This window comes from Alternaria novae-zelandiae (genome assembly GCF_023758075.1).
Source record: "Alternaria novae-zelandiae strain BMP 2774 chromosome Unknown scaffold_24, whole genome shotgun sequence".
Taxonomy (NCBI): domain Eukaryota; kingdom Fungi; phylum Ascomycota; class Dothideomycetes; order Pleosporales; family Pleosporaceae; genus Alternaria; species Alternaria novae-zelandiae.
The window spans coordinates 348,359-369,632 of record NW_026056984.1 but is presented as its reverse complement, the minus strand read 5'-3'; the positions used below and the strand labels follow the sequence as shown (position 1 = coordinate 369,632).

Sequence of the window (21,274 nt, the reverse complement as noted above, 5' to 3'; positions counted from 1 at the left end):
GCAATCAAACATACACTGCGAGCAGCACATTGCCACACGCAAGACACCGTGCCACGTGAATAAGGTGAAGTCGAGTGCCAACACAGTCTAGGCTCTGCAAACTACATGCTTGATCTGCTAGCTATGTGTGAATCTCTACACTATCAAGTGCTCAGTATGTTACAAGCGAACTGTCAGATACGATCAACCTGTTTGTTCACTGAGAGCAACAGCATGTATATATATTCCGCTGTGCTCCACGTATCTCTCCCCAGAACAACGACAACTATTACACTTACATTTCCATCACACTACACTGCCAACATCTCAGCAATCTACTGCCGGTCAGTAGCTTACTCATATACCCTTTATTTAATCGAGAACTCAAACACCCGAATACGAAGATCTCCCAACGTATACCTAGTCAATCACTAAGATAGCCAACGAACCTAGTGATTATAATATTCGACAGGCAGAAGACAATGCTAGGAAACAGGCTAGGCAAATTCTTACTAAAAATACTTGGATACAAGGACGGGTTAGGACAGCGTTTATCTAACATTTCAAAATCCACTTAGTTGCCAATTATAAAGACAGGTGGGTTGCGACCTCTAAGAATAGAACAGTTAGAGTGCAAAATTTCTCGGAAGAAGAACTTTACGTTATTATAACGAGAGTTTGCGATGCTGTTTAGAATAGACTACCCTCTCAAGAGATTAACTGTAGAGGCTGTGCTAAGAATGGGCGTAGTGCCTATATCTATCTAACCTTAAGATCTACCCGCCTTTTCACAAACAGACGTCCACTAACCCATATGGATAAAGACTTCATGGCCCAGAACTACGGAATTCATGCATTCGATATTTCCAGCGCCTTCATTGATGAGAAGCAACGCGCCGACGCAGAGGAAATGGACGCCATGATGAAGGAGCATGCTCGTGAACCCTCTCAAGCTCGTTCTCGTGCAGCTACACCTGCACCCATATCTCGCCCGGCTTCTCAAACAAGCAATAAGAGTAATAAGTCTGAGTATCAAGATTTGTTCAAACAATTCATGATTTCTAGAACACCCACACCAAATCCAACTGGAATTCCGGGGCCATCAGGGTCTACTCGTACCCATCGCAAATCTCAAGAGCCTAGTCCAGGACCTGGTGATAAACGCGGAAATAGTGCGATTCGTACACCGACGCATGAGCGCTCTATGGAAGTGAGGACAAGCTCGCCATCAAGCGCTGGAAGTAATCCTGCAGCAGGTCGTTCACCCTCGAGATTGCCAGTACCGAAGAGGCCGAGAGCAGGATCACCGACGAGCAATCTTGGTGTCACACAGAATAGAACAACTAGTGTTCCATCAAGTCCTCTTGCACCTACATCATCGAGGAACACCCCAAATCCAGCATCAACGGGCAGTGGCCAACAACAAGGCTACACCGGTAAAGGCAAAGGACGGAGGTTATGAGAGTGATAAAGGTGCATGGCCGGCTTGCATGAAAAGTCTCAGAGCCAGGGTTTTAGTCGATGTACACATGATAGTTAAGCGTTGTGTATTCTTGAAGTTCTTCAGCGGTGTTATATGTACAGTCGGATATGCAGCGGTGTTTCATGGGTTTATACAAGACAAGCGGCTTTGCAATGGACATTGCGGAGCGGCATAGGTAGCTGGCTAGTCATTACTGATTCTTGGCATGTACTGTAATCTACAACATTCTACATATCTTTTCAATATCGATCCCGACTCTCCCTCTTCGATGTTTGTGTTGCGTAACTGTTCTTATCTCTCGATCGAAACTTGTCGCACATCCTAGGGAAGTCGCGCAAGTCTTCCCAATACCTTTAAATTTACGCACATATAGCGCGGGTTCTGCACGCGCACACTGCCTCGAGACTTTTGTTTGCGAATATTGTCAATATTTAGATTTTCATGTGAGCTGTGGTTCATACGCCCGAACGGCATGAAGGCCTGCGCATCGCTTGTTTGTGCCTAACAAGCGGAAATACCGGTCTCTCAGCAGCATAACGTGAATCGCACGGCTTTCGACGGCGAACAATCGCGTCACAGACAATAGCCATTGTTCGAGTAGCTCTTCGTGAACTCTGGTATTGTCACGTAATGAGTCAAATATCGAGAGTCACATACAAGAAGTCAAGAGGAGAAAGTCACCAAGATGGAGTCACATGCGATTCATGAAGGCCGAGGGCGTTTGTCACTGCTAGATATAAATAGTTAGACGTGCTGTACTTTTCCTTCTGCAGACCACCAACAACAACTACAACTACTACTTCCACCATTCCAACGTTGTATCAAAGCTCCAACAATCTACTGCCGGCCAGTAGCTTACTCATATACTCTCGAACTAATCGAACACTCGCACGCTCGAACACTCGAACACTCGAACACGAAGATATCCCAACGTATACCTAGTCAATCACTATGTCGACCAACCGCGCCGGCGAACCCTATCCAAGCGATATAAGGAGAGAAACTAAAAACGGAGAAGAACGGGCTGGGGAAATCGTTGCTGCAAATCCTTGGATAGTGGGACAGGTGAAAATGGACTTTATTCGACATTTCGCAACCTTTTGGGTCGCCCTTTGGAGACTCAAGTTCGATTTAGCCCGTGTAAATGGTATCCGAGCGAAAAGAAATACGGAAGCCGAACTTCACACCATGCTCACGAAAACTTGCCACGCGGTTTGGCAAGGGCCACCCCCTGGAGATCTCTACATTCCAGGAGTCGCTAGCTCTAGAGGGAAGGAGCGTGGTGCCTATATTTATCCAACCCCAGCATCTATCCGGCTTTTCACCAATGGAGATCTACTAAGCGAGATGAATCCAGATGTAGTGCGCAGCGTCATGCAAGGTACTACGGGCGGTGTCGGGGCTACGCAATCAGGTACTCTACAAACAAGACAAGCATCGTCAACACAACAGCTTGGGAATCAACATGTAGGGTATTCTACACAACCGCCACCTCAAGGTACTTCTGGTAGGGCCAGTCGCCAGGAAAGCCCTTGGGACCCTGTCGCCGAACTGGCGAAAATTCTCGATGATCCTGAAAATCAACCTCAGAATTATTCTCGCAATGAAAATCCGGTGAACCCACCATCGAATTATCCCGGAACCGCAAAAGCGTGGGGAAAAACACCCGCAAGCGGCCACAGTGGTGCCTCTTTCAGCTCGTGGAGCGCACTTAATACGAGAGTAGCCAACAGTGCTCTGCAATCTGGATTTCCACCGCCACAGCCACATCCGCCACATTCTACAGCCCCTCATCATGATAGTTCACATACACCACGAGTTAATGCACCAGCACCCACCAGCGGATACGGAGGTGTTCTACAAGCACCCACCGGCACACCACAACATACTATAACATCTGCAGCGGGTGGTAGACACCAAGGTATTCCCCCAGCACCCACCGGTACACCACAACATAGTATAGCACCTGCAGCGGGTGGTGGACGAGGCTACAGCCAAGGATCCGCCCATCCTAACCCTGTAAGTAGAGGTAGAGGCGGAAATTCTAGAGGGAGGGGGCGCGGGAGGGGACGCGGTACCTAAGGTTAAGATGCATGGTACATAGTACGTGGAATCGGAGATGGTATAAAGGGATTGCCGGCGGTGTTATTCATTCCTTGCGTGCGCGTTGTTTCTTGCTTGGCATGTGGAGATTCAATTGCTTCTCTGTTTACGGAACAATGGTTTACGGACGGACAAGGTCGTCCGTTCTCTTTCCTTTGCTCATTGCGGTCGGTATATCGGATAGGCTTTCTGGAAAGGCTTTGTTTATCATTACGTGTTTATAGCGTGGGCGTTTCGGTATCAGGTCGGTGGTTTGCGATGGTTGTGAGAGCGAGTTTTCCCACAGCGGGCGTGTTTATAGTATCGGAGGGTTAATGATGGGATTGGAGAATGCGGACGTGTACATAGCTAGACGAAAATATGAAAATACAAAAAAACGATACAAGGGTATTCATGCGCTGGAACTGATGTGGCGACGATGGCGCCGAGCGCATGGATGGTGGGTGAAGAGTAGAAGGAAAGGCGGCCTCCGCAAAGACCAACGATACGCAATATTAAACTAGTATGTTGGAAACGATAGCACCGAGCAGTATAATCCACGCAACGGCGAACAACACACGCGATGATGAAGGAAAGAGCACCACGGTGGTGGTCGGAGACGTGACGTGTCGAGACCACGCTAACAGCTTACGTCATCAACCTCGGTGGTTCCACCATGAGGTCACAATCTCGTTCCGCAACCTCATGCCACACCCTCATCCCTCATTGCACAGCCCTAACCCATAACGAAGGACAGAGTGCACCTTTGACTCACACTGGGGCCTAGTCATGGCTAGACCTCATTACGCAATCCCATCCCACAGGCACGTTCCTCATTCCACAACGAAGGACAGAGCGTGCCTTTGACTCAGAATGCGACCTGGTCATGGCTACACCTCAGTCCGCAATCACGATGCCGATCATCATCGTCGCCACGCGCACCCAACGCGAACACTACCGCCACACCCAGCGCCAACCCATACATTCGCATCCTGATGTTTCGTAGAAATGACGCGTTTGTCTCTTATTTTTGAGACACGATGACAGCGTCATGCAGATAGTGTCACGAACCACCGTTACCGAATATCTCCCCCCCCAATGTAAACAATCAAAGCACCCTCGCGAAAAGACCCCTTGGGCTCGAGACGCGATGACAGCGTCATGCAGATGATGAAGCGCGTCTTTGGTGAAGATCCAGAGAACGCGCGAGCGCGCAGGAACATGAAGATTTTGACAATAGCATTCGGAACGAGGACATCACTTTGTGAGCCAGTGGTTTCGGTCACCCGCAGCTGCGAGATGATATAGAAAGTAGAGAACGCGTGAAAGATGACGGGTTTTATACTCGAGCACCGCATCCGACGCTCTCGTCGTGATTTTCTTCGTTGTCGAGTTTTGATGCAGCGCAGGCGAGACGCGCAGGACATGCGCCTTTTCCTTTCTTTGCTTTTGACATTGGAAGTACAGCGCCATGTCCACAGACGCACACATGGGTCTTAACGCGCTTGGTTTTAGTGCCACCATCGTTATTGTTCGAGTTGATTTTGATGTAAGAGTTGGAAGGCAGGGCGAGACAACCATCGGTTGAACAGAACTGAGTTTTGGGCGCAGACATAGATCTCAATTCGCCCCATTTTAGTAAAAGGTAGAAAGAAGAGTGTGTGACAACAAACTTCCCACAATCCCGATCGAAGCTTTATATCTGTCATCAACACTAGTCTCGACCATATCGTGGAGCCAGCGCAGTCGGAACAGCACACATCATCATCCTGTAAAAGCGTTTTGGAAAAGGTTTTGCATCAGCGTGCGGGCAAGTCCACAGCACATGGTCTGGTTGGTACGTTCTTTCAGCCACTCACATATCGAGTGACTCGATTAGTTTTGAATAGAGAAGGAAGGAGAGACAGCGCTCAACATGCCGGGTCGATATCTCGCTTTTAGTCGACCAGGCCAGCAGATCATGATGTGACTGTTAATGATTTTTTGGAATGTGACCCAGGGAAAGAAGGATGTAAGATAACAAGACCGGTTGCAAAGTCGACGTAGATATAGGGAGGAGAAAACCAGGCGAGCACATCAGCATCTCAGCTCCCCATTTTGGGTTTCGCAACATCCACAATATTGTCATGACTTTTTGGTGTGGTTCCGACAACATATATCCATCCCGCGTGTCATTTCGGTTGCCCGCTTTGAAAAGACTAAGAGAAGAAAATCTCTGCTCTGCACATACGAGCCATTCAGGTATGATTTTGGAAAGAGGAAGAAGACCGAGAGACAGACATGCTACACGTGACTCTCCGTTTTTTGGACAAAGCACCATATATGCGCCGCAGTGCGTTCTTGAGAAGAGACCCGGAAAGTAGGTATATGATGAAGAAGAAGATATGGTGCGAAGGTGGGGTTTATATATGCGTCCACGGTCTGCCATGTCACGTGCATCAATCTCTTGACGGCGATGACGGGAATGAGTGAGTAAGTCCAGATTCCAAAGAACAAGGACGCAGAAAAGCATGCTCAGTCTAGCAACGCGCATCAACATATCACGGATTGACCAAGAGGAGGTATGTTCCAAGATGAGTAGATTGCATGCCTCAGCCGCTGCATGTTTTGGTGCTAGAAGAAGTCCCAGATATTCCGTTCACCGCTCGCAAAACACGACTTTTGAGATGATCAAGATGATAAGCAGCAAGTCAAAAGAGTCGATCGCCCAAGTCATGTCCAGCCTACTGCCTCGGCTGGCACCAGAACTCATAGGTATATCGCAACGCCTTTTGTTGGCTACCAGTTCCGTAAATTGATCGCAAACAATCGCGCAGAACCCCGAAAGCAAGATCCACACCAAAACCCATCGCCCAAATAGTGCATGCATGCAGACTTCATCCAGCGTTCATCGCAGGTATGCCAGAAGCGTAACCATCGCTCCACGCCCTTCTCCAGAAGCTCGTCAAGCGGATGTTCAGGGCTCGCCGCCGTGCGCGTCATATACGCCATACTCATCCCCACACCCCGCCTAAAGCTTCAACGGCTTCCTGTAGAACGGGCCGCGGTAGTTCTCCAGACCACCTTCACAGTCCACTCCCAGGAACGGGGATCCGTAGTCATTTTTTAGAAACCGCCTGTCCTTCTGATCAACGTGAACGCCTTCTTTCATCGCCGTCTCAGATAACCGGCCGTTCAGACATGCAATGTCCAACTTCTGCGGGCCCAGCTTCTTCAGGATGTTAACGTAGATCTCCTTCAGACGAAGGACTTCCTCGCGCTGGCGACAAAATCTGAACCCATAGTCGCGCTGGAGACATGCAGGCGGGTCGTCATCGGCGGGGTCTTGAATAAACTGTCGTAGGCGCCAGACAGTGGAGCGCTTGTGTGGTGGTGTGGTGAGAAAGGTTTTGAGGTAGTGGAATATGTCGCGGAAATGGCTGTATTCGTACTTGTCGAAAAGCTGGACGATGGAGTTGGTTTCCAAGGCAGTCTGCAGTTCGCGGAATGCGGCTTCGGGGTCTTTGGCCTCCTTCAATATTGCGACGTACAGCCCTGCTAGCTGCCTTTCTTGCTCTTCATCTTTGGCGGTCACGAAGCCGAAACTGAACCATGCGGCTGTCTGCATCTGTAGCAGCCTCTCTCTGAGGACGGTGCCGACGAGTTGTGCTGTCTCGCGCTTGGTTGCGGGCTGCAGGCAATGGAGTGCAAGGCCTCGATCCTTTTGATTGAGGTAAGGCTGCACCACGGTCATCAGCGAACCGAGGCTGGTGAGAGCTGGCTGAGGAGGAGGAGGAAGAGGAGGAAGAGGAGAGGGTAAGATAGGTGCTGCAATTGCTGTTTCGGTCGCTGTCGCTTCGTACCGCTGTTTCCGCTTCGACATCTCTTTTTGAGGTGGCGAGGAGGGCTTGCTGGCGTTTGGTTGCGTCGGAACCGCCAGAGGAGTTGTGAAAGATACGTTCTTTACCGGCGACTGAGGCCTCAAGTGGAAGTTGACCTTCCTAAATGTCTGCGAAGATCTAGCAGCCCGGACCAGGGTGCAGTAGACACGTTCGGGAAAGCCGAGGGCGCAGATGAGGTCGAACAACTTGTTGGCGAAGTAAGTCTTCTCTAGGAGGTATCGTAGCCGATCCCGTAGATTGTGATTTACCCTAGTCATAGTTGAGGCGAACTGGACGAGCTTGTTCAAATCTCTCATTGAGCCATCGAAAGCATGGACGTCGTGAGATAGCCTGATGATTTCATCGCCAAGTTCTCGATCAATCATCGAGCCTTTGGCGTTAGCGTCATCGATGCCGAACATTCTCGTAACGAGCTCTTCAAACGTATCCTGGTTTTCTTCGAAGCCCTCTTGTATACGTCGTATGACTTGTTCGACTCTATTATAGTTGTGAATGAGAATGACATCCCATAGTTCCGAGCATGCGCGATCAAGTGGCGCCCCTAGAGATGTTAGCCATGGACGCTTGTAGTCAGGTGTAGCATACCAGACGGATGCGTCGCAACAGCGGCCAGCCCTTCTTCGAGCTCGCGCACGAATTTCCGTAGTCCTTCATCGAGCGCAATGTTTGGCCGGGATGACATTTTGTCTCTCGTCAAGAAAATATCTGTAGCGTTGCCGTTGGGTGCCTCTCGTATGTTCGCTGCGGTGCCTAGCATCTTCGATAGGCGCCTAAGGAAGCGATCCTCGAGGCTTAACGGTATGCCTAGTCCCTTTGTCGGTACGATGCCGGTCGAGTCGTCGATGAGATCATCCTCGACGAAGATGCCATAGGGACTTTCTTCGCAAGGTTTATTCCGAGGCGCTACGCTCGCTGATTGCTGCAGTTGTGAGGCCATGTTACCGGGGTAATGGGTGTCCTTCCGTTGAAGTGAGACGTAGGTTCGAAATAAGGTAAGTTATCGTTAGAAGTATAGGTTAAGTGTTTGGAGCGGCGCCGTCTTGGTATTGACCTGCACCGCCAGTCAGTATACACATCTCTCAAAGTGTTTGGAGACAGAAAGACTCACCGCTTTGATTCGCAATCTCGTAGAGCGCACTACTACACTGTAGTTGCTGTCTCTCTCGTTCGAGTATACCTTTCCGCTCGATTGTGGTCGACTTTCCTGCTGTATCGAACTATCGTGGAGGGTTACTCCGTAAGTTTTATCGCAAAGAGGTGGGCAACGACGGTTGCTCTTCAGTGCAATCCGAGTGTGGTGTAGGAGATACTGAGATCCAGGCTGAGACGTTGATATAGACGACGGCAGCGGTGACTGAGGCGGCTGCCTTTACCTTTACTTCGGGTCGCCGTCACGCCGGGCCGCAGTGACGTAATGCGCTCGCCATGTATTGGTAGGAGGACCGCGAGAGGATAACAAGAGGCGGAAGGTAAGAGAGCGGTATGTCTTGGAGCCAATCTGGGCCAATCCAGCGCGTTTGGCCCCGGAAGGAGCAGGAGCGAACGGCAAGAACCAAGATGATGGAACGAGAAGACGGTGTGAGAAAGGGACAAATATGGAAGTCGCTCATGTGATACTTTCCATGAGCTTCTTACATTGAACACAGGAAAAACGGAAAAGACGCTGCAAGCGATGTTAATCCTACAACAACTAAGCCCGCGCTAAAACATGCAACTACCATTTCTCCTCCCCCCCCCAATCCCCACCTCTTTCCCACTCACCCGTCTACCCCCCAAACCCAAACACCTCGGCCGTACTCAACATACTCATCCTAGTCCCCCACAGCGCAATAACAATCAACACCACATCCACCACCAACAGAACCACAGCACCAACCATAAACCTCGGGCAAAAAATCCTATAAAGCATAAGATGCCTCCTCAGATGCCCCGCCCACATCGTCGTCGCAAGATTAACAGTCGCATAAAACAAAACATGCGTAGCCACCGCCTTCGTAACCACACTAAGCAGGCCTTTCTTCTGAGGCTTAACCTTCCAAAGCACACACGCCGGTACCGCAATAGCGCAAAGAATCTGGGCGCCGAACGTGTTGAGGATGACGATGATGGGGGTCCATGGGTAACGTATCTTGGTCAAGGGGATGAAAGCGGATTCCCATTGGATGGAGGAAAGAGTGGCTTGGTGGCCAGTCTTGAAGAAGTGGAAGGAGCCGAGGAGGCCGAGGACGACGGGGCCGATGGCGGATTGACGCAGGTTGTTCGTGTCGATGATTTCGAAGAGGGAGAAGAGTTGCCAGACTAAGATGCCGATTGCACCTGCGCCCATGGGTTTCTGCAACACGGCGACGGCGAGGTACCAGATGGTGATGAGGAGGGCGTAGCGCGAGCCGTGGACGTTTGCGAAACCGTGGATGATGACTTCTTCCTTGGGGGCGCCGTTCTCGTCCACGCCGCCGTCTTTGTTGATGATGACGTTGAGGAGGGGCTTGGACCAGTTGTAGATTGAGTAGCCAAAAGCCATGCTGATGGCGAGGACGATCTGGGCGAGGAAGCGCTTGGTGATGCGGATGATGTTTTCCCAACCGGGGGCCCATTCACCGTCGTCGGCTGCGTCGAGGGCCCAATATGCGGCGGACATCATTAGGCCGAAGCGCAGCGCGAGACCTATCCAAAGGGTCGCGTAGTGTTGGTAGCTCTTGGTGCCGTCGTAGTAGCTCTTGATGAACGTGGGGATGAGGATGGCGGCGGCTACGGGAATGGCGAGTTGCCATGGTGCGGACGTAGTAGACAATGCGGACCCATAGTATGTAGACTTGCAGTATGGCATCTGCTCTTCTCTGCACAGTCTCGAGAAGCTCGCAACCCTGAGCAAGATCGTGAACAAGATGGAGTGGTAAGCGCCCAGAGTCCGGTCTGAAATACTCTTCCGGCGGAAGGATGAGATAAGCGCAAGAACACCAAAGGTGGTCAGAAAGTACAGGAGAATCTCGTCTTCCCAGATGGTGAATGAGTTGGCTGCGAAGCCGCCAGAGAGCGCAAGAGTGAAGATGACACTCGTCCAGCCCCAAATGCTATTTGGCATCGGAGGCATCAGGCGGTAGCTCAGAGAGTAGAATGTAGAAGCACAGCCGACGATTCCAGTGAGAGCAGAGGAGAGGACAAGGACGTGTGACCTGGTGTCCACTGGCATGAAGATAGTAAACCCAACACCAACGATACCTCCGAGGACCAGACCAATGGCGCCTCGGGTGAAGAAGACGGGAGTGACATCGGCACGATCGCCATGCAGAATCCTAGCGTAGAGGGCAACTACGATCAGACTGGCGGCCAAGACCGTGACACCGCTGACCATCCTAGGGACGTCAAATCGTGCCCAAAGATCGCGGCAGATGCGGAGCGTATCGCGCTGGTAGGCACCGAAAGCCTCATACGCCTGGCGCATCTCATCACTGTTGGGCTTGGACTTTCCGAGCGAGTTCCACACGTCATTTGCGTTCTTCCAGAGGGCAAGCGAAGAAGCCCTTGCGCTATCAGCAATGCCACGAACCTTGGCATACTCATGCTGGTAGTTGTGGATTTGCGCAGCTGTCAGACGGTTGACAGTCGCCAAGTTCTTGTAGTCAGCGCCGTCCTTTCCGATGAAAGCTTCCTCGATGGGTTTTCCGAGGTTGTTGAAAGGTATGGGCATGCCTAAAAGAAGCGAGAGAGTCGGGACCAGATCGATCTGTCCCACTGGCCGGGTCTTTGCGTTGGCCGGAGGGTTGACATAGGCAGGGTTACTGCGGCCAAATACACCCTTCTTCGAGTACATCCAGAGCGCAGCCTGGATCTCATCATCCGACTCTCCTCCATGGTCACCCTTTGCGTCCATACCGTGATCTCCCATAACAACCAACAGAGTGTCGTCATCGATGGACCTAATCATGCGCTGGAAGACCTTGTCCATCTCGCTCAACTTCGCGGCCATGGCAGGGTGATCGGGTCCGTAACGGTGTCCAGCATGATCCACGCCCAGATAGTGACCGAATATGACATCCCACTTGTCGGCATTCTCAGCCTGCAGAAGTGGGAAGATGTGCTCACTCACGCCATGGTCGACAGTGTGGAGATCCCAGACGTTGAACGAATCGTACGCGTGCGTGAGATTCGGCTCGAAATACTCCGGGAAAAGAGCGTGCCATGTGTCGTCACCGAGGTGAACCATCCTCTTGCCCGCGTTCTTCAATTGTCCAATCAAGTTATCCTCAAGAATCTCCTGGCCCGCAAAGTTGCTGCCCACATCGATGAAGGTAGGCAGAGTACCCGTTGTGAGTCCCTTCAACCTCTGCATCGTGGCCGTCGGCGGGTCAGCGATGAAGGGCAAGAGGAACGCGTTCTGAGGCTGGTTCCTCGCCGTCTCGTACAGCACGGGGAAAGCATTGTGGAAATGGCGCGGGGCGATTGGAGGGGCTTGGGACGGGTTCTCGGCTTCGACAGCGAGATCGACGGGTTCGAATTGTTCGGGGAAGGGCACAGTGAAGTCATATCGCAGCGCGTCGACGATGATGACGACTGCTTTGTTGAATGTCTTCGGGTGCCAGCACCCCTTTTCCGCGTCGCCCGGTGTGTACGCGTTCGCAGAGTCGATTGGGGGGAGGGCGCATTCTGACTTGTGGTCGAGCACCAATCGCGTGAGAAGGAAGCCGCTGGTGAAGAGGTAGATACCGAGGATGTGGAGTATTCTGGTAACCATTAGCGATGCATGTCCTGAGGGGAAAGCCGGGAGAGGGCTGAGATGGAGAAACCTACAGTATGAAGGTAAAGAAAGCGACAATGATGCCATGAGCAGCCTTGAAGTGCACCTGCCCAAGCCTCTTCGCCTTATCAGGGTCGTGTACAGCTGTCCGCTGACCTTGCGACGGCTGCTGCTGTTGTGGCTGTTGCGCCGGCTTCTGAACTTTGGGCGCGGTGCTCCGGCCGGCGGTGATGTCGGACAGAGGCGTGAAGACCTCGCCGTTCTCCATGACGGACAGAGAGGGGTGGCCAATTGGCGCTTAGCAAATGCCAAATGGAGATTCGATGGGATTCAAATGGCTGGAGAGGCCTCAAGGAGCGACAGAATCCATGGGAAGAAAGTTGGTGCGCTGTTTACAAAAGTGAGGATGTGTCGCAAGCATCCACAAGTGGATCACCCATTTCGCCGAGCCTCCGATGTCATGCATCCGCCATCGAGGTACGCGCCTCGCGCCCGTCGCTAGCTGTGCTTGGGACTTGTAATACGAGCCTTGACATCATGCCTGCATGCTTCCCGTTCGTACCAGAATACCCAAAGACCCTGCATGCGCTGGTTCATCAGCATCTATCGTACATCACGATCAAATGCACGCGTTTTGTATGTCTTGACAAAGGATTGTATTGGCTCTCATGCTGCTCTGCGCAGTCGCTAGAGAGTGAGTTGTATATCATACATTAGTGAATAAGAGTTATGTAAGAGGTGTAGAAACCTCGTTGAAGAGATGGCCAATCATCAGGGGGTATACAGCAAAATGGCCAGTCAACTCCGAGAATATACATAAATGGTGTGCCCTGCCGGCTATGCCACAGCTTCAGCAGGAACGGAGAAGCTGACAATCAGCGCGGTATTGCCGTCATCAAGGGTAGTCGGTCGTAGCCAAGTGGCTGGGAGGCCCGGGCTGCTAGACTTTCCGTAGCAGCAGTCTAGCCGGGTGTTGAGAGTTCGGGTCATGAGATTCATGAGTAGTATTTGTCGTCCTTCTCCTTCAGTCCGCCCATGCGATCCAGGTCGAGCGAGTCGAAGCGGTCTGATGCGTCGCGCTGGTAGGCTGGGAGGTCCTCTTGTACAGGCTCCAGTCCGACACTGTGGTCTCCAACGCGAACGACGACCACGCGACCCGATTGTTGCTTGCCGGACTCGTCGACCTCGTCGGGGAAGGTGATGCGGATCTCGGGTACCGGGCTGGTAGGGCTGTCCATGAGGTTTTGCTTTTCCGAGTAGGTGATGACAGATTCGCGGCCCTTGTACGGCATCGCGGTGATTGTTAGGCGGTTGACATTTGACTGGCGCTTCTCGTAGACGGGGAGTTCTGGGTCGGTCTGGGCTTGTTTCCTGCCTCTGCGGACGCTGCGGAGGAACATGAGGCCTCCTATGCATAGCATGCCGAGGAGAACGAGCATCATGAGGGTAACGAGCAGGGCGAGGTGGGTAGAGCTAAGGCTGCCATCCTCGCTGCGCTTGATAAGGTTGATGTTCATCATTATGATATGGGTGGTATTGTGTTTCGTTAGGGCGTGTCGATGGCGTGCAGATAACTCTGAGGTTGGTAGTGTTGATTAAGGAGTGTAGTTGCTGTTTGCATGTTAGTTCTCATTGTCCCGCTCGCATTGCTTCTGTTCGGTGTTGTGGTTGTACATTCGCGCGGAGGCTTGGCGGAATGTGACGGACGCCAACGGGAACAAGCGGATACGCACCTGATAGCACCGTCGGTTCGCAAGCTGGTGAATTGATAGAGAACGAGAGACACAAGGTGGGAAAGAGCGTAATGCGAGATATCGCTGAAAGAGTGAAGCGATAAGTCGACGAGGGGAAGAATGAGTGAAGGTGGGCGAGACCGTGGAGGAGGTGAGCAAGGAGGTCGAGATGGGAACCAACGTTATTTTGAACCGCCTTGCGGTCACCAATGCAAAATGCAGGTACGATGCACTGATAGCGAATCAGCGATCGGCACTAAGGCGCGCACCTTCCTCTTTACCTAGTTTAGGAGAGGAAGCCGCCCACGCTAAGCCGCGTCCGTGAGGCACAATAAGATGACGGTAGCACGCTCATCCTCTCGATCTTATTTTTGGCTTCGCTGGCGCCAGCGATCTCCCCGCCGCTGCCGCACGAGACCACAACAATCAGGGTCGTCCTTCTGCGATGGTTCCCAAACCCGAGCCAAAGTAAAAACGCCGTCGCCGCAAACAGAGCAAAACAAACAACGGTTATAGCGCGTGGAGTATTTTCTGATATGCAAGGGGCGGTAATAACGAATGACGGGGGTAGGATTTAGCCAGAGGTCGAGACTCTCCGGTGTGGATCGCCAGTGGATCGTGGCCAGCACGTACTCCTATTGCGCTTCGGTTGAGGCGACCGCCCCAGACTATGTACTGTCACCCTCACGACGCCAATCTGGATGTTGCGTTAAGCTTATCGAGTACGAGACGCGACGTGTTTTAGACTGATTGTGACAACGGCGTGGAGACGAGTTGACAGCGCTGGCTGAGACGAACGTCTTGCCCGAGTGCGGAGCGATGCAGGATTATGCTGGTCGATAGCACATGCCACAGCAACGCGCGTAATGAACGATGGATTTGTGGACCACTTCCAAGGCTGGCGCAGGGAGCACCGTGTGGTGATGGAACTCGAGCCTCCTCAGGCACGTCTCTCTTGCGTTCGACAAAGCCTTGAAGCAGCCCTTCATCACCGCAAAGTTGGCATAAGGCTCCCGCTCCACCCACAATGTCGCAGTCGTCAGCAGCGCGCAAGTGACACGAGGGAATTCGTCATGGGCCTACGGATGCAGCCAGGCCGGCACTTGGCTTCTCCACTGCGCCCACTCGGTTCCTGTCCCCGCCGTTAAACATCTCATCGTCAGGCCCTGCGTTTGAGCCTTCGGGACGTTTGATGCCTTCCCGTTTGCCTGACGCCAAGTGACCCCTTGACTCTGGGGCTGTCGCATATCGTCTTCTAGAAGCGATGAACTGTCTGCGATTGAGGGGAAATGCTGTCACCGGCTCTTCTCAGACAGCTACATGGCACTGGATGGTGTTCCATCGTGACCTCACGGCGATCAACGGTGGCTTATCGTGTGTAACACCAGTCAACGCAACAGGAGCGGTGTAGATGTGAAGCTCCATGACGAACACAGTCAGAGGAGGAACTTTATCACGAAGAAAGTACTTGGCGATTGCAGCAGTTTGCTCTGCCTGTTGGCCCGCCAGCGCAGCACAGCTATGAACACAGAGCGGAGATGGGAGGCTCACTGGACGCCTCGCATCCGACTTGCAGCCTTGCAGCGCAAACCCGCAGCTAGGAGGCGTTATATTTGCAGGGAGTGTTGGCAGCGAGGACAATCCATGGATGGTCTAGGTCACGAGCGTGAGAAGGCTTTTCTTCATCGATCAAACCCACAGCGAGTGCGACCGTGGTTGCCGTGCATCGTCTGCTGTGCCTCCAGGCAATCACGTCGACGAGCTCCTCATGTCCATGCATGTCACTCAGGCTGCATCGAGGTCGACCAATTCGCTCCAAGTAAGCAGACAGAGGTCAATTGGTCATCGCAGAAAAGTCGACGAGGGCAACACATGGTGGGCGTGGGTTGGCTACCGACGTCTTGTGGCTACCAAGAATCTTGTCCCGACGGCAAACACTGGCATGCAGGAGGGTGAAGACGTAGCAGAGGGTGCGCTTGGACGTGGCGGCAGGGTGGTGGTGAAACACGACGGGCCTGTAGATAATGCTGAGGGTCTCCTATCCATGCATGGGGAGTGTCTCAGGCTGCCATAACGACACCTCGCATCACAGAGGATCGTCCGGATTCCGTTGCCGCATCGTCCCTGACTCGCTCTTGGCACACGCGAGCGCATTGCAGCCGGTGGGCGCAAGAGGAAAGAAAACGGAAGATATTTGTTCTTAGGGAGATCATACCTTGGATTCCAATCGCACCTTCGACCCTCTCCCCAAGCCTGGCCTGCATCCAAGCACACGAAGACCTCTAGGCGACGCTTTCGGTGCAACCTGAGCCTTAGCGTTTCCCCAGTGCTTTAGTTGCCCTTAGTTGCCGATCCTATCCTCCAGGGCAGTCGCATCTTCATCACCAAAAACACATCTTCCGAACCCACAGCTGGCGCAACCCTCTCCCTCAGGCTGCGCCCCGAAACCTCTGCGCCCGCTACCAAACTCGCGCGCCCGGCCTGCCCACACACACACGCCCACCGCCCGCACGCCCGCCCATTATCTATATCCTCCTCCCGCACCGCTGCATTCGTGCCCTGCCTCCCGCCCTTGCACTCCCCGCCGCTGCATTTGGTCATCGCACCCGTATGCGTCCCCCGCCTGGCGCGCAACATCATTGCTTCAAGACTAGCATGAACTGTGCCTAGAAAGACGAATCACCCACCCGGACCTGCATACCTCGCCCGCACCCACGGCCTCCTCCCTCGGACGTCCGCGACCACCTCTCTTTGTTCGCCGCCGCATCCGTGTGCACCACGCCGCCGCACAATATATTCATAGTCCCTCACTATACCGGCTGGAAAGAGCGTCCGTATTCTCTGCCCCCGCACCTGCCCTGTCTGCGCTGACGCCTGAGCCTAGTCCGACCCTCGCACTCGCGCACGCATAAGCCACCCCGCGCATCCTCCACCGGACTGCACTATATTCTCCGCTGCCTAATAACGTCACTCTCGCCTGTAAATGAACAGCACGCCCGGTGATTCCAGCCGTAACATGGCAGTCATGTCCGCCAATGTGGGTAGCCACTTCCCTATGCATGCAGCATGGCATACTGACACTTGCTCCAGACTCGACCGCGCGACTACTCCAACGGCATCTCGCTCAACGGCACAGACGCTGAGCGCTCGCACGCATCCCCGTGGGGAAAGACTATCTGGAACAACTCCATCGGCTCATTTGGGCTTGGCTCCGCTGGCAGAGACAACTCGCGTCCCCGAGGTATGCCACTGTTGAATTATGACAAGTGCAACGCTGACCCGCGCCCAGAGAACGGTGCCTCCGCAGACTTGGTCGAAGGCAAGACCGGCTCAGGTTCCCTCCTAGCCAACTCAGAGACCGAATGGAGACCCACCGCCCGACCTGCTTGGGGTGAACATCGATCCGGCAGCATACCGAATGCCAGGAGCTCCGGCGTATCACCAGCCCGGAAGCGATCTGTCGCTCAAGCGCCCGTCCAGCAGTACAGCGACAACTCGCCCTCTTCCTTCTTCCCTCCTGCGAGGGGCTCGCTGGCAGGCCAAGGCTCACACGCGAGACCGGTGAAGCCATTCCTTGACCCCACCACCTCCACCTTCACTTCGCACCAGATCGACTCACTCAACACTGGTTTCACCAACTTTGGATTCGGCCAGACAGATGCCACATCCCAGCGCCCTGATACCGGCGTCACATCGTGGCCCGACACAGGCTCAGTCCACTCCCCAAGCGAAGACCGCCGGAGCGTAGCAAACTCAGAGTACTTTGCGTCCTCCAGTGGAGCTGGTTCACAAAACGGAAGTCTGCCTCCGTCCCGACACGGTGCGGAACCCGCACCCTTCGGTCAGGCAGCAGATGCCTTTCCTAGGCTCTCTCAGCTTCCCCGTCAAGCATCGTCTTTTTCCATGGCCAGTGGCCGCGCCTTCCAAGAACGAAGCGGATCGATACAAAGCGAGTCGTTTGGCACGTTCGGAAGGCTGAGCCACGAGCAAGAGCAAGACGCGCGCATGGGACCGAATAGGTCGTTTAGCATCAACGCATTCACGCCAGCAGCAACACCCGGGCAGGACATGAACGGTGCGCTCTCCAGAGCAGACGACGGCAACTTCAGCAATGCAGGCACATACACCCCAGATGGTTATCCCAACCACCAGCTCAATTCGCAGCTACGTTCCTCTCAGCTTGACAACAGTCGGAGTGTGCCAAACGGTACTGGCGTTCGTCAGAGTCCGTTCTACTCTCAGATGAGCACACCACCTGTCTACGACCGTCTCAACCCGTATACTAGCGAGCAAATGTTGGCGCATCCCAACAGCGTCACGCAGCTCCAGAACAAACTTGCTGGATTTCAGATGGCGCAACAGGAACGGCGTAACTTCATATCTCCCAGCCAACTCCACCAGCAACAGTATCAGCACCTCTTTCCCGCAGCTCAGCTGCAAAACCCATACCAGTACCAGTATGGTCTCCCCAACGGCCTGCCCCTTTCCGCTATACCACAGCACATGAACGTGCCTTCGATGCAGCCCATGCAACCTGTCCAACAGCAGCCACCCAGGGGTCCTCGGGAGCAGCAGGTCGGTGATGGGCTCGGCGCTATGAGCATTGAACTGTCCAACTTCAAGAGAGAGCAAAAGCAGAGCAAGCGATGGGAGCTTACCGACATCAAAGGCCATGTGGTGGAGTTTGCCGGAGATCAACATGGCTCCCGCTTCATCCAGCAGAAACTCGAATCAGCCAACAGCGAAGTCAAGGAGAGCGTCTTCAGAGAGCTTGAGGAGAACGCGCTGCAGCTCATGCAGGACGTTTTCGGCAACTACGTCATTCAGAAGTTCTTTGAGCATGGAGACCAGGTCCAAAAGAAGATTCTTGTTGCAAAGATGAAGGGTCACGTACTTGCGCTTGCCAACCAGATGTACGCTTGCAGGGTAGTTCAAAAGGTAGGTTCCCCTTCCACACGACTTGAGCATAGATACTAACTACACCAGGCGCTTGAGCACGCACTTACCGAGCAGCAAGCCGAGATGGTCAAAGAACTCGAGAAGGACGTTCTCAAGACGGTGAAGGACCAGAACGGCAACCACGTCATCCAGAAGGTCATCGACCGGGTACCCATGCAGTACATCCAGAAGGTGGTCGAGGCTTTCAGAGGCAACGTCGGCGTACTCTCGGTCAACTCATACGGATGCCGTGTCGTTCAGCGACTACTTGAGAAGGTGCCGGAGCCACAACGGAGATTCATCCTGAACGAGCTACACGCAGAGGGACCCAAGCTCATCACCGACCAATACGGCAACTACGTCACCCAGCATGTTATCGAGCACGGCTTGCCTGAAGACAGGGCTAAGATCGTGGCTTTGATCAAGGCGCAGTTCCTCCTGTTCTCGAAGCACAAGTTCGCCAGCAATGTCGTCGAGCAGTGCCTGAAATGCAGCGACGACGCGCAACGCCGTGAGCTTGTATCGGTCATTCTTGCCAAGAACGAGCGAGGCGAGTCAAACGTCATGAACCTTCTCAGGGACGGCTACGGCAACTATGTCATCCAAAAGATGCTGGACACGCTCAACCGCGATGACTACGAGAAGTTCGTCCAAGCACTCAAGCCTGAGCTTGAAAAGGCCAAGAAGGTCATTCCCGGCAAGCAATGTGTCTCGGTAAGTTGTCGCGTGACCTAGCCTTTCCTTCAAGACAGTCGACTAACAGATGCCCAGGTCGAGAAGAAGATGTTCCGCTACGATCGCATCGACTCCCCGACCATGCCCACACCCGCTCTCAGCAGCACTGCGCAGTCGCCGCAGAGCAGCTCCCACCCAAGCACGAATAACTCCACCGTCGACGAACCCGTACATAGCGCGCTTGCGAATGGCAAGTACAGCGCCGCCAACGCCACTGGCGGTGTCAGCATCGAGGACACCGTCCTATAGAGCAACCCGCCCTCCAGAGATACCGCCCACATAGGCCTCGTAATCCGTGAACGATACCCGTCACTCGCCACACATTCCGTTCTACACATCCATACTTGACTGCCAGGGTCGGCGGCATACCTGCATTCTACTGTCCATATACCATACTTATTACTTTTGCCTTTCATTGTTACATATCACTACGATTACCGTCACGTTCCATCATTGAACGGCCACGAAAATCAACGTATCGCTTTCACACACTTTACCCCCCAAAAAAGAGCTTGGAGTCTTAATTCGGCTGTTGTCATTGTTTGCTTGCTTCTACTGCTCATCTTTATCCTCTTGGGAAATATCTGCTCAGGCAAAGGGCATGGCATCGATGGGGTATGGTTTACCACTACTGTATTACCTCATGAAATAATGGGTGCTTGACGGGATCTGTTTTTTTCGCAACGGGCGTACATGGGCAGACATGTCTCTGGTTTCTGGTTGGAATACCATGGGAAAGAGGTTACTGATCTCGTAGATGAATGGGTCGCTTGGCGAAGATGGGTGTGGTGTTGTACTATATACTACACATTCATAACTTCGTATGATATCTTGTCCAAATTTGCCACGAGGTGAACGATGGTGGTGATCTACCCGCGGATCCGAATGACAGACGGGTATGAGTGGAGGCTACGGCTGACCCGCAGTTTTTTGGGGCAAACGTCTAGTTGCCGCAGCTCCCGAGGTCATGCAGGTGTCCTGACTAGTCATTCTAGCTCGATGGCTATATAAAGGCCTCTCGACTTGCTTCTTCGGCTGATCATCAAGCTATCTTTTCTTCTCCGATGTTACCAAAAATTACTTATGCACCCGCTCATGGTGTGTTTCAAAAAGTCACGACACCATATCGCATGTTCTCCCGTCGCTCTCCCGGAAAACAAAAAACAACTTCCAACTCTTCACTATGATCTGCTTCGAAAGATGATCGGTTGCATTCCATGTGAGCGGTTGAGAGGGTCGTGGCAAACTGCAAAAACAAAGGCTTTAGAGGCTGTATTCATGAGTGCGCTGCCTTCCCCGTCGCAACGGCTATAAAACCAGTCTTGCGGACTGAGACTCCTTCCTGCATCTTCCTCCTCTGCGATACTCAAAATCCCCAGATGAACTTCGCATGTCTGAACTTTCCCAAAAATTCGTTACGCCAAAATGCATGGGTCTCGGTTCGCCTCTCCGCCTTCTACAAAAACGTCAATCGTGCCAAAAGATGTTGGATTAGAAAGCAAATAGCAGAGTTCGGATGTCTGGAGACTTGAAAAGGCAACCTCTCAGCAGGATGTCTGCCGGTTTGCTGTTCTGCCTTCTACAAAGCCATCAAGAACATTGTGATGCTGGACCAAAAATGAGTAACAAGACTGTGATGTCTGGAGACTCCAAAACGTTGAATAATCCGCCGCATGTCTGTCGGTCTGCTGCTGTGCCTTCTGCAGAA

The 21,274-nt window shown here is 52.9% G+C and overlaps 3 protein-coding genes across 3 annotated transcripts; 1 reads left to right on the top strand and 2 right to left on the bottom strand.

Moving 5' to 3' along the window:
• Positions 1–6,554: 6,554 nt before the first annotated feature.
• On the bottom strand, positions 6,555–8,362 carry J4E88_009476 (uncharacterized protein; the record flags this gene model as incomplete). The annotated part of the gene is made up of 2 exons (XM_049403075.1): positions 6,555–7,966; positions 8,011–8,362. The coding sequence occupies 2 exons, from the start codon at positions 8,360–8,362 to the stop codon at positions 6,555–6,557; spliced, it is 1,764 nt and encodes a 587-aa protein (XP_049251203.1).
• A 4,793-nt stretch (positions 8,363–13,155) lies between these two features.
• J4E88_009475 (uncharacterized protein) lies at positions 13,156–13,680 on the bottom strand (the record flags this gene model as incomplete). The annotated part of the gene is made up of 1 exon (XM_049403074.1): positions 13,156–13,680. The coding sequence occupies one exon, from the start codon at positions 13,678–13,680 to the stop codon at positions 13,156–13,158; it is 525 nt and encodes a 174-aa protein (XP_049251202.1).
• Positions 13,681–16,918: 3,238 nt separating this feature from the next.
• Positions 16,919–19,815, top strand: J4E88_009474 (uncharacterized protein; the record flags this gene model as incomplete). The annotated part of the gene is made up of 4 exons (XM_049403073.1): positions 16,919–16,930; positions 16,984–18,831; positions 18,880–19,545; positions 19,603–19,815. The coding sequence occupies 4 exons, from the start codon at positions 16,919–16,921 to the stop codon at positions 19,813–19,815; spliced, it is 2,739 nt and encodes a 912-aa protein (XP_049251201.1).
• Between the last annotated feature and the right edge of the window lie 1,459 nt (positions 19,816–21,274).